Source organism: Rhinatrema bivittatum, chromosome 10, assembly GCF_901001135.1.
Source record: "Rhinatrema bivittatum chromosome 10, aRhiBiv1.1, whole genome shotgun sequence".
NCBI lineage: Eukaryota > Metazoa > Chordata > Amphibia > Gymnophiona > Rhinatrematidae > Rhinatrema > Rhinatrema bivittatum.
Genome location: NC_042624.1, coordinates 76066120 through 76082322, shown reverse-complemented (window position 1 = coordinate 76082322; position 16203 = coordinate 76066120). Strand labels below are relative to the sequence as shown.

General features: G+C 44.5%; 1 protein-coding gene and 1 non-coding gene across 2 annotated transcripts in view; both read right to left on the bottom strand.

Moving 5' to 3' along the window:
• The window catches only part of ARHGAP29 (Rho GTPase activating protein 29), a 291858-nt gene that overhangs the window by 140998 nt on the left and 134657 nt on the right, over window positions 1–16203 (bottom strand). The window contains 4 exon segments of the mRNA XM_029617439.1: window positions 6352–6432; window positions 6548–6658; window positions 12862–12926; window positions 13209–13346. Of these exon segments, the coding sequence (XP_029473299.1) occupies window positions 6352–6432; window positions 6548–6658; window positions 12862–12926; window positions 13209–13346 (395 nt within the window).
• TRNAR-UCU lies at window positions 7283–7367 on the bottom strand. The gene is given in 2 exon segments: window positions 7283–7318; window positions 7331–7367. It is a non-coding gene; the product is annotated as a tRNA-Arg (tRNA).

Below are 16203 nucleotides of genomic sequence, written 5' to 3'. Positions count from 1 at the left end.
CTGTACAGAGTCTCAGCGTGTCCAACATATATCTGCCAAGCAGGGTTGCCAGTACATTGAAAAAAAAAAAAAGGTCAGTGTAAAATTAAGATAAACATTTTATCATTGCCATTTTGTGTACCACTGGACCTACTATGCCAAAATGCAGCCCTTTATGCACCAAATAGTCCAACCATAGGCGCCAACTTTGGAGGTGCTTCAGCATCCCCAATATAGTTTTCTGTATTCCTGTGAATCAGGAGCCAAGAGCGCCATATTGCAGGGCAGGAAGGCAGTATATTTGTCTCCCTGCTATTGTTCCTATCGCCCCCTGCAGCCTATTGGCTGGCTGTGAAACTTCTGACCAATGAGCTGCAGGAGGCCAGAGAGCAGCAGCAGTGTAGGATAGACAGGCTACCTGCCTTTGGTCTGCCCTGAGGTACAGTGGAAATGGGGAGGGATGTTGATAGAGATAAGGAGGAGGAAATAGTGAGAATGGGCCAGAGAGGAGGTCTGAAATAACTGTTGGGAGATGGGGAAAGGGAATGCTGACTGGAAGACACATTGGCTGTAAAAGGAGATACTGGCTGGGAGAAAGAATACTGCTATGAGGATCTGGGAGAGAAAATAAAAGTAGTAATCCTGGCTGGGGAAGAAGAGGAACAGTGAAGGGAAGAGGGGCTGATAGTGAAGCTATGGGAGAGGAGTAAGTCTGAGGATGAGGGGGGCTGGGACAGTATCTGAGAGGGGACAAGGAGCTAAGAGGAAATGCAAGTTGGGAGAGAGGACATGGGCTGTGATAAGAGAAGCTAGGGTGACAAGTTAAGGTTAGGTGAAAGGAAATTAAGAGAATCAGGAAAGGAGCTATATGTAGGACAGAAGAGAGCTGAAAGGGGGAAGTAAACAAAAAGATGGGTTGTGAAAAGGGAGCAGGGTGGGCAGAAGCAGCATTAAGGGATGAGGAAAGATATGGAAGTGGCAGGAGATGGTGAGACTAAAAGGATGAGAGAAGAGCTGTGGACAGCCAGTAGATAGAAAACAATAAGTTTGCTTACACAGTAAATGATGCTTTCTGTATTTAGCAGGATGAATTTAGCCATGCTGCTATGGGTGACATCATCCAACGGCTAACTAGGTGGAGCCTTCTCTCCAAAATTACAGAGCTTTGCTCTGCATATGCGGAAGTTCCCGCTTGTGTGTTGTGAGGTCTCCTCAGTACGTAATTAATCATATATATAGACAGGTGTCTAATGTAAAGCAAGGGCTGTCCAGGAAGGATGGTGGATATGCATGGTTAATTCATTCTATCTATGGAAAATACCATTTACAATAAGCACACTTGCTTTTTTATTCTGTAGATAAGCAGGCTGAGTTAGCCATGCTGTTTGGGGAGTCCCAAGCTGAAGATTGCTGTGAAAATGTGCTCTGACCCTTCCTTCATTACTTTTTTTTTTTTGTAATCCATAATCCTTAGTGGACAGTCCATGCTTGCTGGTTATGTTACTTAAAAACACTCAACCTACTGAAGTGTCCAGGCTGATAGTTGATCGAGACAGTAGTGGGAAGTGAAAGCATGTATTGACAACCACGTTGCTGCCTTGTAAATGTCTGCAAATGGAACGTTATGCAGGTATGCTACTGAAGCAGTAGCGTGTACTTTGCACACCTTAACTAAGCTAGACAGCAACAAAAAGGCAGAGTTATAGCAAAGTTGAATACAGCAGATGTTCCAGTTGGATAACATCCTCAGTTACAGCTACTCCCAAAGCATTAGGATTAGAGAAGATAAACAGCTGCAAGGTACGTTTGTGTTCTTCACTTATAATAAGCCAAGGCTCGTTTAAAATCCAACATGTGTAATTGTCTTTCCTTTTCGTTCCTGTATGGCTTTGGGGAAAAAAGTTGGAAGCAGGATAGCCTGGTTGATGTGAAAAACAGACTACTTCTGGTAGAAACTTTGGGTGCGTCCAAAGTACTACCTTGTCATGGAAGAATTCTAAGCAAGGAGAGAAATGAACTAGAGCTTGTAGTTCACTCACTCTTCTTGTTGAAGTGATTGCTACCAGAAATAAAACTTTCCAAGTTAGATATTTTAAAGGTGACTAATACCTCGGCTCAAAGGGGGCTTACATGAGAGTTGAAAAAATATTATTAATGTCCCAAGGTACCGGCAGCTTCCATAGCAGAGGATGCACCTGAAGAAGGCCCTTCATGAAGCGTGAGCTAAGGATGCATTGAGATGGATGGTCCTTTGTTTAGACTGTGATAGGCTGCAATGGCATTCTAGTAAATTCTGACTGATGAAGATGCTAGTCCAAATTGGGAAAGAAGTTGAACAAAGCAACATGAGAACATAAGATATGCCATACTGGGTCAGACCAAGGGTCCATCAAGCCCAGTATCCTGTGTCCAAGAGTGGCCAACCAAGTCACAAGTACCCGGCAAGTACCCAAACATTAAATGATAAGATCCTAAGCTACTAATCCTTATTGATTAATCGCAGTTTATGCACTTCTGCTCTACAAACTTATCCAAACCCTTTTTAAACCTAGTTACACTAACTGCCGTAACCATATTCTCTGGCAATGAATTCCAGAGCTTAATTATGCGTTGAGTGAAAATTTTCTCTCTGATTTGTTTTAAATGAGCTACTTGCTAACTTCATGGAGTGCCCACTAGTTCTTGTATTATCCCGAAAGAGTAAATAACCAATTCACATCTACCTGTACAAGTCCTTTCATGATTTTGTAGACCTTTATCATTTCCCTCCCTCAGCTGTCTCTTCTCCAAGCTGAACAGCCCTAACCTCTTTAGCCTTTCCTCACAGGGGAGTCATTCCACCCCCTTTATCATTTTGGTCGCCCTTCTCTGTACTTTCTCCAGTGCAACCATCTCTTTTTTGAGATGCGTCAACCAGAACTGCACACAGTATTCAAGGTGCGGTCTCTCCATGGAGCAATACAGAGGCATTATGGATACCCACCATTTTATTCGCCATTCCCTTCCTAGTAATTCCTAACATTGTTTGCTTTTTTGACCATCACAGCACACTGAGCCGACAATTTCAATGTATTATCCACTATGATGCCTAGATCTCTTTCCTGGGTAGTAACTGCTAATATGGAACCTAACATGTAACTACAGCAAGGGTTATTGTTCCTTATATGCAGCACCTTGCATTTGTCCACATTAAATTTCATCGGCCATTTGGAAGCCCAATCTTCCAGTCTCACAAGGTCGTCCTGCAATTTATTACAATCCACTTGAGATTTAACTATTCTGCATAATTTTGTGTCATCTGCAAATTTAAGCACCTGTTCACCAGAATAGTTGAGCAAGTGAATGTATTTCTGTATTGTTCGAGCAATGAGAGGAACTAGCAGAAATACATACAGCAGACCCGTTGACCACAATAGCAGGAAAAACGTTCTGTGACTCTACTGGGACTGGGTAGAAGGGAACAGAACCTGTCCAGTTTCCCGTTTTGTTCCTTGTAAAAAGATCTATCATCCATGGTAGGCCCCAACAGCTGAAGATGTCGTTGGCTATTCTCTGGTCAAGGGACAACTTGTGCGGGTAAAACACTTGGCTGAGTCTGCCCACCTTTATGTTTGCTATTCCTGGTACATGTAAGTTACTTGGAGGAAGATAGAGCGGCTGTCTGCCCATTGTGATATCTGAATGGCTTCTCTGCAGAGGATCTGTGAACCGAACCCGCCTTGCTTGTTTATATAAAATATGGCTACCTGATTATCTATGTGCACCATAACAGAGTTTTTCTGTAATATGTGACCAAATGTGGTGAGGGCATGTCAAATGGTTCTAGTTCTAACAGACTGATCTGGAAGGCCCTCTCCTGGGGACCACTGACCCTGCATTTTTTTGTGAAGCAAGTGAGTGCCCCATCCATGAGTTGATGCGTTATGAGGATTATTTGGTGAGAAACTTGATTGGAAGAGGTTCCCTTGATTAAAACGTTCGGCCTTAAGTACCAAGTTATGTCCACTTTCATGGAGTCTGTGAGAGGTATCTTGATGGACAGTGCAAAACATGAATGGCTGTTGCCATGTGGCAGAGTATCACTAGTACCCTGTGTACTGTCGTAGCCAACTGTTGCTGTATTTGAAGACAAATGATGCAGTCTTTCGGCTCTTTCATCGGAGAAGAAAGCTCTTGATTGAATTGAGTCTATTCTAGCCCCTACAAATTGTAAAATCGGAGTCAGTCTGAGTACAGACTTCTCGTAATTTATTAGGAATCTTAGAGTCTCCAGACACTAAATAGTCACTCTCAGGTCTGTTTGTAGGACTTCTGAGTTTGAAGAAGCTATAAGCCAATCGTACAGATCAGGAAAAATCTGTATACTCACCCAACAGAAGTCAGATGAGTTGGGATTGGGAAGAAGAATAAGAGAGCTTCTCTAGTTTTTGTTTTGGCCAGATGAGTCTTCTCCATGTTCATATTAACTTGTTTCTCCTTGGACATTTAAATACAAGCTAAGTCAAGTCACATTCATGACCCACAATGTTTGTGGTTTTTTTTGTTTTACTGGGGACACTATAATTTGTGTTGAGTTCAGCACACATCATTTTCAAAAGATGGCTCTCCTCTGAATCCAACTGCTCAGAACAGCATCCTCAAAGAACCCGAGGCCACAGCACTCTTGCTTATAACATTTTTACGGACATGAAATTTTTACAGTCATTTTTTGTTTTTTCTTTTAACTGACTCAGTAAATTTGACAGTGGGCAACCCTGCTGCCAAGTGTAATATTTACTGAAAGGCATCTAGGCTTCTACCTCTGGCACCATGTATTTTTGCATCTTGACTGGCCTACCCAAATAGTTCTAGATCTGGTCTCTTGGGTTTCTGCTTTAAGTCAATTCTGATTATAGGAAATGCATGAATACATTTCAAGTAAATCACTTGTCAAGGAAGGGAAAGTAAAGACATATATACTGTAACTGTGCACAAAAAAAATCTTTATGAGAACTTAAATTTAATAATGAAATGGTCAATTTATTCAAATATATAAAGCTTGTAATAGATTTAAGCTACTCAACTTAGAATCCCCAACACAAGCTATGCTATCTATCCATGGATGTCCTCTTCCCAAGTACTTTGCAAACAAGTGACTTTCGGACTCTTCTTCAGAAGTCTCTTGCTGTGACGAGGTACTTGCTGTTTCAGTTCCTCTACTACTTCTACATCCTCTTATTACTATTTCTACTTTTTTGGAGCCATGCAGTGTCCCCTCTAGCACCTTAGAATTCATGTCAGCTTTGTTTGTGCCTCCGTTAATAGGACTGCTACTGTAAGTTGATGCAGTCCCATTCTAGTAAGTGGTGTCAAGGTACTGAAAAGGTGTGGGAGTATGAATTCTCCATGGAATTTGAGGAAGCGCTTTGGTCTTTATTTTGGGATAAGTTACTGAAAATTTCCCTGTCTGCTTCTGTCTCCCAAACCCTTTATTTCGTAGCCCAAAGGGCAGTTTGGACCAGTGTTAAATTATGTTAACTTGTTATTGGCCATTCAGGGTTGAGCTGGTCATGCAAAGCTGATATGGGCACACCTATTTTTTTGTCCACATCTACATTATTTTTGGTCCTCCATTTGGAAACATATCTGTGATATCCTTCCTGTATATGGAGACATTTCTTTTCCTTTAGTAATTTGCAAATCTATGGCATTGACTTGTCCCCTTTCTCTATGGAAAGACAAGCTATTTGATTTTTTGCTTTCTGTTACCTTTAATTATGTTGCATTGGAAGGATAATACCACTTTATGTTTTGATATGTGGTGGAATACAGCGTTACAGTTCTATAAATATGAAGCAACAGCTCTTGAACATGCTGGACTCCTTAAATTGTGATAGGTTTGGGCACCTTTGTCTCGATTTGTTTCTCGATCTTCAAGACTGTACCTCATAATGTATGCCATTTCTGTTTGTTCGTTATACTTGCTATTTTCAATACAAATATTTTTAACTACGGTAAAAAAAATAATTCATATCCGTGAGACCGGTTCCATTTGGACATCTCCCCTCAATTCCAGATGCACTGAGTCACCAGATCACAACAAGACCATCCTTGGTAGATAATTTACCTTGCCACACTTATTCAGTGAAGTTCATGTTTTGGAACATGCACTTTCATATGTATACTCTATATGCTATGACTCATTTGATATAAGAATTTAGCAGGTGTAAATTAAATTAATCCTGGCCAAGTTAGCCAGATGTGTTTATCCGGCTAACTTGCTCAGCCAGGTAGCAGATGAATACGGACTAACAGAGTTTTGTCACAAATCGTTGTTGCTGCTATGATTACACAAATGGTATATACACAGACAAACATGCATACAGTACAAACCATTTTCTTTAATTCCCGCTGCCAGAGCTCTTTAATTTCTTTCCTTTGTTTATCCAATTCATTTCTTCTCCCCAGGAGAGGCTATTAATATAATCAGAAATATATTATGTTTTGCCATTTAAATATAAATATGAATACTTTGGGCATTTTGTGTATTTCTTATAAACAATGTTTTAAGGAAAAATTAAGTTCTTACCTGCACAAATTTGTTTGTCTGGAGAGCTGCAGCAGTTTGAAGCAAAAGTTGGCAGTTTTCAATATCATTTTGAAAAGCTGATATGAATATTGAATGGAATGGCATAAACACCTAAAGGAAAAATGAGAAATTACTACTTACCTAATAATTTCCTTTTCTTTAGGACAGTCAGATGAATCCAGAACAAGTGGGTTATTCACCTCTACCAGTACATGGAGATGGATCAAACTGATGTCACAGTATATATACACCTGACGTGACATCAGCCTGCCAGTATTCTCTTCAAAAGAAATTGTGGAAAGAGTAGCAAAACTTGATTAAACAGATAACCATTTCAATACTCAGCAAACAGGCAAAACTGAGCAGAGACAAGAATGTATTAACACTAGTCTAGGGACTGGACGAACACTTACCCTATAACATGTAGCCATGGGGAAGAACCATAAATACAACCATTTGGCAGCCAAGGGAGGGAAGCTGGATTCAACTGACTGTCCTAAAGAAAAGGAAATCATCAGGTAAGTAGTAATTTCTCATATCTTAGCATCCAGTCAGATGAATCCAGAACAAGTGGGATATACCCAAGTTACTCCCGGTTATAAGAACATAAGAAAATGCCATACTGGGTCAGACCAAGGGTCCATCAAGCCCAGCAACCTGTTTCCAACAGTGGCCAATCCAGGCCATAAGAACCTGGCAAGTACCCAAAAACTAAGTCTATTAAAATTGATTTTGCGACTCCACTGGGACTCGAACCCAGAACCTTTGAATGTCTTCATCCTCTAGAAGTCCAATGCGCTATCCATTGCGCCACTGAGCCACCTGGAGAGAGGCTGCCCGCAGTCCAGTCAAAGCCGCGTGTGCAAAGGCCGTGTCATCCCGGGCTTGCACATCCAGGTGATAATACCTCGAAAAGACGTGTAAGAGTTCCACACTGCAGCTCGGCAAATGTCGACAGGAGAGAATTGCACTTCTTCCCATGACACTGCTTGAGCTCTGGTGGAATGAGCCCTGATCCGAGTAGGTAACAGCTTCCCAGCATCAACATATGCAGCATTGACTACCTTCTTAATCCAGCAAGCTATGGTAGCCCACAGGACCAGCTCGCCCTGCCTAGTACCGCTTTGAAAACAAACAGGCGATCCGTCTTCTGTAAAGGCTAGTAACCTCCAGAAACCGGACAATATGTCTCTTGATATCCAAGGGTCGCAACAGACGATACTCCTAAACATCTTTCTCTTTGCCCAGAGTGGGCAGGGAGATGGAACGATTCAAGTGAATGTCAGTGACCACCTTTGGTAGAAAGGAGGGAACAGTAGGCAGCTATACTGTACCTGGAGTCACCTGGAGGAATGGTTCCCAGCATTACAAGGTCTGCAGTTTGGAAACCCTACATGCAGTACAAATTGCCACAAGAAACACCGTTTTCAAAGTCAGTAACCACAAGTTCAGGTTACGCATCAGTCTAAACATAGGGCCCACTAAGAAATCCAATACCAAATTAGGACTCCATATGGGCACCGGAATCTGCAAAGGATGAAGATGTTTTACTCCTTTCAGGAAATGGACAGGGATCCACCATTCACCTGACCTCTGAAACAGGTGAGAGCTGCTACTCGTACCTTTAACGAATTAAGTGCCAAACCTTTATTCAAACCATTCTGCAGAAATTCCAAAATGAGCAGGATCTTGACCGAACAAGGAAGAGTACCTCAATCTTTACACCAGGCCTTGAACACTCACAAAACCCATACATAGGCCAAGGAAGTAGAGAACTTTCTAGCTCTTAGCAAGGTGGAAATCACTGCTGCAGAATATCCATGTTTCAGCAAGTGAGCCCTTTCAAGGGCCATACTGCAAGACAAAAATTGAGTCAGATCTTTGTGAAGAATAGGACCCTGCCGCAACAGATCCCAGTGTTCTGGAAGCTGAAGGGGCGATTCTGCCAAGAGCCACTGCAGATCCGCACACCACGGTCTTTTGGGCCAATCTGGAGCAACCAAGAGCCCTCTGTGGTGCTTGATCCTTCGGACTAATCTGCCCAACATGGGCCATGGAGGAAAGGCATACAGCAACTTGTCTTCCAGCCACTCCTGCACCGAGGCATCTATCCCCAACAACTTCAGATCCCTCCTGCGACTGAAGAATCACAGAACATTTGCATTGCGAGAAGTAGCCAGCAGGTCCAGAAATGGGAGACCTCAGCAATCCAGAATCAGCTGAAAAGTCTCATTTGACAGTGCCCATTCTCCTGGGTCCAGACTTCCCTGCTGAGAGTCTGCTCTTACATTGTCTTTTCCTGCTAAACGTGAGGCTGACATCTGGAGATGTAGTTCAGCCCATTCCATAAGTTGATCTATCTGCTGCGACATTTGTTTGTTGGCTCTTAGTTCCTCCCTGCCAAATTATGTAAGCCACAGTCGTTGCGTGTCAGACGTTATCTGGACCACTCGACCCAGCAGCCTGTCGCCAAACTGCAAACATGCCAGACGGACTGTCCTGGCTTCCAAAAGATTGATGTTCCATAGAGACTCTTCCACATCCCAGCACCCTTACGCTGTCAGGGCCTGACAGTGAGCTCGCCAACCATGGAGGCTTGCATCTGTCATCAGTACTAGCCAGTCCGGTGGTGCTTCCTTAGATGATTCAGCTGTAGCCACCACTGCACTGCAGTCGGGAGGAGACCTCCATCGGCAGATGGAGCTGAATCGAATATTCCAGAGATTGCAGATTCCACCAAGAAACAGGGAGCGCTGAAGAGGACGCATATGCGCTCTCGCCCACTGTACCACTTCCAGGGTTTCCGCCATTAAACCAAGTACCTGCAGGTAGGACCATACGGTCGGGTGCAGAGTGTTCATCAATAGATGTAACCTGTGCCATTAACTTCTGAATACTAGCTTCCAGCAGGAAAATCTTGCCCTGCTCCGTGTCAAACCTAACCCCAAGGTTTTCCAATGACCAAGCAGGCTGAAGACTGCTCTTGACCAGGTTCACAACCCAGCTGAGCTCCTGCAACGAGATCACCTTGCAGGTCATCAGGCGGCTCTCCTCCTGCAACTTGGCTCAAATCAGCCAGTCATCCAGATACGGGTATACTAGGATCCCATCCTCTCTCTATTCTGCCACATTTACCACCATCACCTCGGAAAAGGTCCTGGGAGTGGTAGCCAGACCAAAAGGTAGTGTCCGAAACGGATACTGGCATCCCAGAACTGCGAACCGCAGAAAAAGTTGATCTAGTCAAATGGGAATGTGAAGATATGCTTCAAACAGGTTCAAAGAGGTCAGAAATTACCCCGACTGTACGGCCATTATCACTGAGCACAAGGTCTCCATGTGACTGTTGACACCCTTGAGATCCAGGATGGGACGAAAGGATCCCGCTTTCTTGGGCACAACGAAATAAACTGAATATCACCCCGTATTTTCTTGAGATGTGGGTACCAGAATCACAGCTCTCAGACTGAGGAGCCTTGCCAATATATTCTCTACTGCCTGCTTCTTCTGCGAGGAATGGCAGGGAGAGACCATGAACAACTCCTGAGGAATACTGCAAAACTCCAGTACATATCCTTCTCGTATCATCTCCAGGACCAAGTGATCGATGCGATCTCAACCCACCTCTGATAGAAGAAAGAGGCATTCCCCTATCTCCTGCTCCCATGGGTGGGTCAGCAAATCTTCACTGGGAGGCTCGGGAGGATCCACTAGCCGAGCCTGTGCCACTTCTGGGCTGTTTGGGACGAAAGGACTGAGACCTACCAAAAGGTCGAGTCTGTTGAAAGGTTGCTCCTCTATAGGGTCGAAACCGCTTAGATCCCTTAGCATGACCTCTCATGCTAAAAGAGCATGGCATCTACTTATCCTCTGGGAATCAAGGAACTGGTAATTCTCCCCACTTACTGGCCAGTTTCTCCAACTCACTCCCAAACAAAAGCGAGCCTTTAAAGGGCAGTTTTGTGAGGTTAGCCTTGGAAGTTGCACCAGCTGACCATTTCTCAACTATAACCAATGCCTAGCCACAATTACCAAAGCCACCCCTCTGGCTGAGGTGCGGACCAAATCGCAGCCTATATCTGCCAAAAAGATGGCCACTGGCTCCATAACCTGCTCTGGAATTCACCCCCGAGTCATCAACCTCTTGAAAGAGAAGTAAACAAGATCGAGCCACCAGGGAACAACAAGAAGCTATTTGCAAAGTCATTACCCTTGCTTCAAATGCCTGCTTAAGGATTGAACATGATAGAATTGAAACTTTCAAGGCCGCTCCTCCCTCCACGGGGGTTAGTCGTCCGCTTGGAGACTGTACATACAAGTGCATCCACCTTCGGAAAACAAAAATGCTCTATTCATCATCGGATCCAGACAGTACAGGCCTGCCAAAACCTGACCTTTAAAATTAGCCTCTGGGGCGCCCCACTCAAGATCAATCAATTCTTCAATGGCCTCCATCCCAGGAAAAAAACAAGAGGCTTTACACAGAGAATAATCCAAAATGGGATTTTTGTTTGGTTCTGACATGGAATCTGTCCCAGGTACTCCCAGAATTTTAAAGGTCTGGGAAATCAGGGCCGGTAGTTCATATCTATGGAAGAACCGTAGCATAGTCCTATATGGTTCTAATCCTGGAGGAATTTCACCATCCTTAAGAGAATCAGGACCGGCATCAACCTCCGTACTATCCGGATCTCTATCGGGTAGTCCTGCTGCCACTCTAGAACTCCTGTACTTACCAGTAGGTCCAGGGAAGGTTTGCACCTGCGACTCTGCCCTGAGAACATTAGACAGGGCTGAGGACTGGGCCTGAAGAAAGGATTGCAATCCTTAGAAAAATTCTACTCATGAATATGTAGAAGTATCCAGACCAGGAGGTACCTGAGGTGTACTCACTGAGCTGCCTTCCCCTGCTGAAGAACCAGTTAGGGGAGTTCCAAAATCAGGCGCCCCACCTTAAGAGTCTTTACCCAGTCCTACATCCGGCTGGGAAGAACCAGGCTTAGTTAAATCAGAGGAAGATAATTCTCCCTGAGCCTCCCTCTGGCAGAAGTCAGAGGGCACTCCTGGTTGAGATGCCCGAAAATGACTGTCAGTGCAAAGAGAAAGGGACTTATGTTTCTTAGATATAGGTACCATTAGATCAGCAGCTGGAAGTGTGCATTTAGCTTTTTTGGGGGGGCATCCAAAAATTCTAGGCATTCAACCTAGACGTTCAAGACTTAGGCATCCCTAGGATAGGCTCCATAAAAAATTAAGCACACAGCAATGCTCAACTTGTGTGAACAGGTAAGCGAACTGCCACTTAACTTGGACACACAGATTACTAGAACTGCCTAAGAGTCCAAAAACTGGACACACAGCTAGATGCACACACCGAACCGGCAATCCTGTAGAGGGCAGCCTAAAGAAAGCGCATGAAACACTGTTGAGGCCTACCACGTGGCGCGCAGTGAAAAAGCCTCAGAGTGGGGCCAAGCCTACAGAGGCTGCTCAACCCGCTAGGCTACCCATGTCCCTCGACCGCCCACTAGAACAGCATGCTGAGCAAGGAGACGGGGGGGGGGGGGGGGGGGGGGGGGGGGAAGGAGGAAGCCATACAGCAAAAAACAAAAAAAAACCACCTTCCTTTTCTTTCTTTTTTTTTAAAACTTATCTGAGCTCAGCCGTACCCAAGTATAGAGATGGTCTCCGCCTGTGTGTGTGTGTGGGGGGGGGGGGGGGGGAGAGACGACACACACAGGGCATTTTCAGTCATCACCGTGCTCGGCTTCTTGTACCTGCTGCCTTTCAGCTGCTTAACAGCTAAGTCCACGCCAGTTGAAAAACCAGCTACCAGACTAAGGCACTCATCTGAAGGACCACAGAAATCACTTCAGAAATTCTCAGCTGGGGGAGTTGTGGTATCACCGCAGAAGTGCTGGGAAAATTTATTTTCCTTATTTCTCCTTTTTTAAATTGAAGCAATCCCCAAGTAGGGAGTTGCACACCCACCATCTCTTGAAGACAGAGAATACTGGCAGGCTGATGTCAGTATAGGGGTGTGTATATATATACTGAAACATCAGTTTGCTCTGTCTCCATCTGCTGGTAGAGGTGCATAACCCACTTGTTCTGGATTCATCTGACTGGATGCTAAGAAAAAAAATTGTTTTCCAAAGAATGCATCTGAAATTCAGTTTACATATACAGCTACTACTTAAATGTACTAGTAAAGTATTAGCTGTCAAACTATACCAAGTTTAAATAAGCTGAACTCCCTATTTGTATGAATACATTTTCCATATATATATAAATGCACAAAAGTATACATGTACCTGTGGTCCAACAGCAGCTCTAGACAGTTCAGCCATTTTTGCAAAGTTTCTAGCACATTCCATTTCTGTGAATAAAATATTAGACATAATACAACATAATGAAATCAAGTTCCTTTCACCAAAAATGTTTATGCAAATTTTTCTGTTAGAGTGACATGCATATACCTTCCCTACATTTGGTTACAATCCTTCAATTATAGGAAAGAGATAACAGTTGCTTGTATTTAGTTCAGTACAACAGCTACTAATTTAGAATTCACATTATTAACAGTTTGTAGCACCAGCCTGACAGTAAGAGTTAATTCCATCAGGACAAAGTTGATTAGATAAGAAAATAAATTACTCACCCAGGCTAAGCCGTTTTTCAACCCAGGCCAACACATCCTTGGTATACTTTGACCAAGCTTTAGCATACAATAAAGCGGATTCAATACCACTATCATGTCTTAGCAGCATATTATCAATTTCTTCTGCTCGAAGATTTTCTACAGGCAAAACATGAAAAGCACAGAAATAAGTTTTAGACAATCACATTGGGACAAGTGGCAGGGCGTGACAGCAGTGTCAGTCAACTGAATCTTAATGCATTTCATATCTTGTATTCTTTAATGCTATTTGATACTCAATAGGGCAGATAGGGATTTCATATCTACAGGGTCACAATATGATGTATCTTGGGTGATTATATGATCAAAGTGTTTCCAAAAAATTAGATTAAAGACATTTTTCACACATGAGATTTTTGTCTTAACTTCAAGAGCAACTGCCTCAAAATATAGCTCTAATTTATCATTACAGATACTTTTGAAAGCACATCTGAAAATTTTTAAATGAATGGCTTGGTGCCAAATCTGCATGCTCCTCTAAAATATACAAAAAAGTAATGCAAACCAAGTCTCAATAATGTATAAATTACTTACCTGATAATTTCATTTTCTTTAGTGTAGACAGATGGACTCAGGACCAATGGGTATAGTGTGCTCCTGATGATAGTTGGAGACGGAGTCAGATTTCAATCTGAGGTCAGCACTACATATACCCGTACACGAGGCTTTGCTCTCCAGTTCTCCTGGAAAAGCAATTATGGATATATGTGTTTGGATAATTTTTTTTATTTTTTTTTTAACAACTTGGATAACTTGATTAACTTGAATTGGTTGATGTGGTTTCTAGCTGGAGACCGCCAGGACACTCAACCGAGAAGAGCAGACACCTGGTAATATAAGTGTCTGAACTAGAGATAAGGGTTAGCTTACCCGTGCTTGTATTGCACTCAGGGGGAGGTTCCCCCAATGATTCTTGATTGTGAGGCAGCATGAGCGGGGTGCTGAGTCCATCTGTCTACACTAAGGAAAATGAAATTATCAGGTAAGTAACTTCTCCATTTCCTAGCGTGTAGCAGATGGACTCAGGACCAATGGGATGTACAAAAGCTACTCCTGAACCGGGTGGGAGGTTCCCCGTGGCCCATTTAGTACTGCCCTTGCGAATGCTGTGTCCTCCTTGGATTGAACATCCAGGCGATAGAATCTCGAGAAGGTGTAGATGGAGGACCATGTTGCTACCAGATACATCTCTGCAGGTGACAGCATCTTGGTTTCTGCCCAGGACACTGCCTGAGCCCTTGTGGAATGGGCCTTGACTTGTAGAGGTGGAGGCTTGCCTGCCTCTACGTAGGCCGCCTTGATTACTTCTTTGATCCAGCGGGCTATGGTTGCCCGCGAGGCCGCTTCTCCTTGCTTCTTCCCGCTGTGAAGAACGAACAGATGGTCTGTCTTTTGTACAGGATCCAATCTTTCAAGGTATCTGACTAGGAGTCTGCCAACATTCAGGTGATGAATAAGGCATGAGTCTTCCGAGTCCTTATGCTCGTCTGGAGATGGCAGCGAGATTTGGTTTAGATGGAAGTGAGAAATCACCTTTGGCAGGAAGGAGGGTACCGTGCGCAGCTGTATGGATCCCGGCGTGAATCTGAGGAATGGCTCCCGGCATGATAGTGCTTGAAGTTCGGAGATTCGACGGGCTGAGCAGATTGCCACGAGGAACGCTGTCTTCAAGGTCAGGAGCCTTAGGGACAGACCGCGAGTTGGTCTGAATGAAGCTCCCGCTAGGAAGTCTAACACTAGATTGAGATTCCATAGGGGTGGCCGAATGTGCTTGACCCCTTTTAAGAAGCGGGAGACTTCTGGGTGGGCCACTAGGCTGGTGCCGTCCACCCTGGGTCTGAAGCTGGCCAGAGCGGCCAGTTGTACCTTTATGGAGTTGAGGGACAACCCTTTGTTCACGCCGTCCTGCAGAAATTCCAGGATCATGGGGATTTTGACTGTCTGTGTAAGGATATCGCGGTCCTCACACCAGGCTTCAAATATTCTCCATACTCGTATATATGTTAAGGAGGTGGAGAACTCGTGCGCTCGGAACAGTGTGTCAATCACTGGTCCTGAGTATCCAACTCTTTTTCAGACGAGACCTCTCAATGGCCAGATCGTAAGCGAGAATCTCGCTGGGTCTTCGTGGAGGATCGGTCCTTGCTGGAGTAGATCCCTGTGTGGAGGGAGGCATAAAGGGTTTCCCGCCAGAAGCCTTCGCATGTCTGCGTACCACGGTTTTCTTGGCCAGTCCGGGGCCACTAGAAGTACCAGCCCTCTGTGGTGTTCTATCTTGCAGATGATTCCACTCAGTAGTGGCCATGGAGGGAAGGCGTACAGTAGGTCCTCTTGTGGCCAGGTCTTGACGAGGGCATCGATACCCTGGGATAGCGGTTCCTGTCTTTGGCTGAAGACCTTGGAAACCCGGGTGTTGGACCCAGTTGCCAGAAGATCCATGGCTGGGGTTCCCCAGTGGTTTACTATCCGCTGGAAGGCTGCTGTAGACAGTGTCCATTCCCCTGGATCCAGACTCTCTCTGCAGAGGTAGTCTGCAGTGACGTTGTCTTTTCCCGCGATGTGGGTGGCTGATATCCCCTGTAGGTTTGATTCTGCCCACGTCATTAGGGGCTCTATTTCCAGGGACACCTGCTGGCTTCTGGTTCCCCCCTGGCGGTTGATGTAGGCCACTGTATTGGCGTTGTCTGACATGACTGACTGATTTTCCCCGGAGTCTGTGGCTGAACCGTAGGCAGGCTAGTCTGAATGCTTAGGCTTCCAGTCTGTTTATGTTCCATGCAGACTCTTCTTTGTCCCATTGTCCTTGAGCTGTTAGCTCCTGGCAGAGGGCTCCCCTTCCCCGCAGGCTCACATCCATGGTGAACAAGGTCCATTCCAGCGGGGATAGGCTTGTTCCCTCGCTCAGATGGTCTTTCTTGTAGCCACCATTGTAGTAGGTTCCGAACCTTCGACGGTA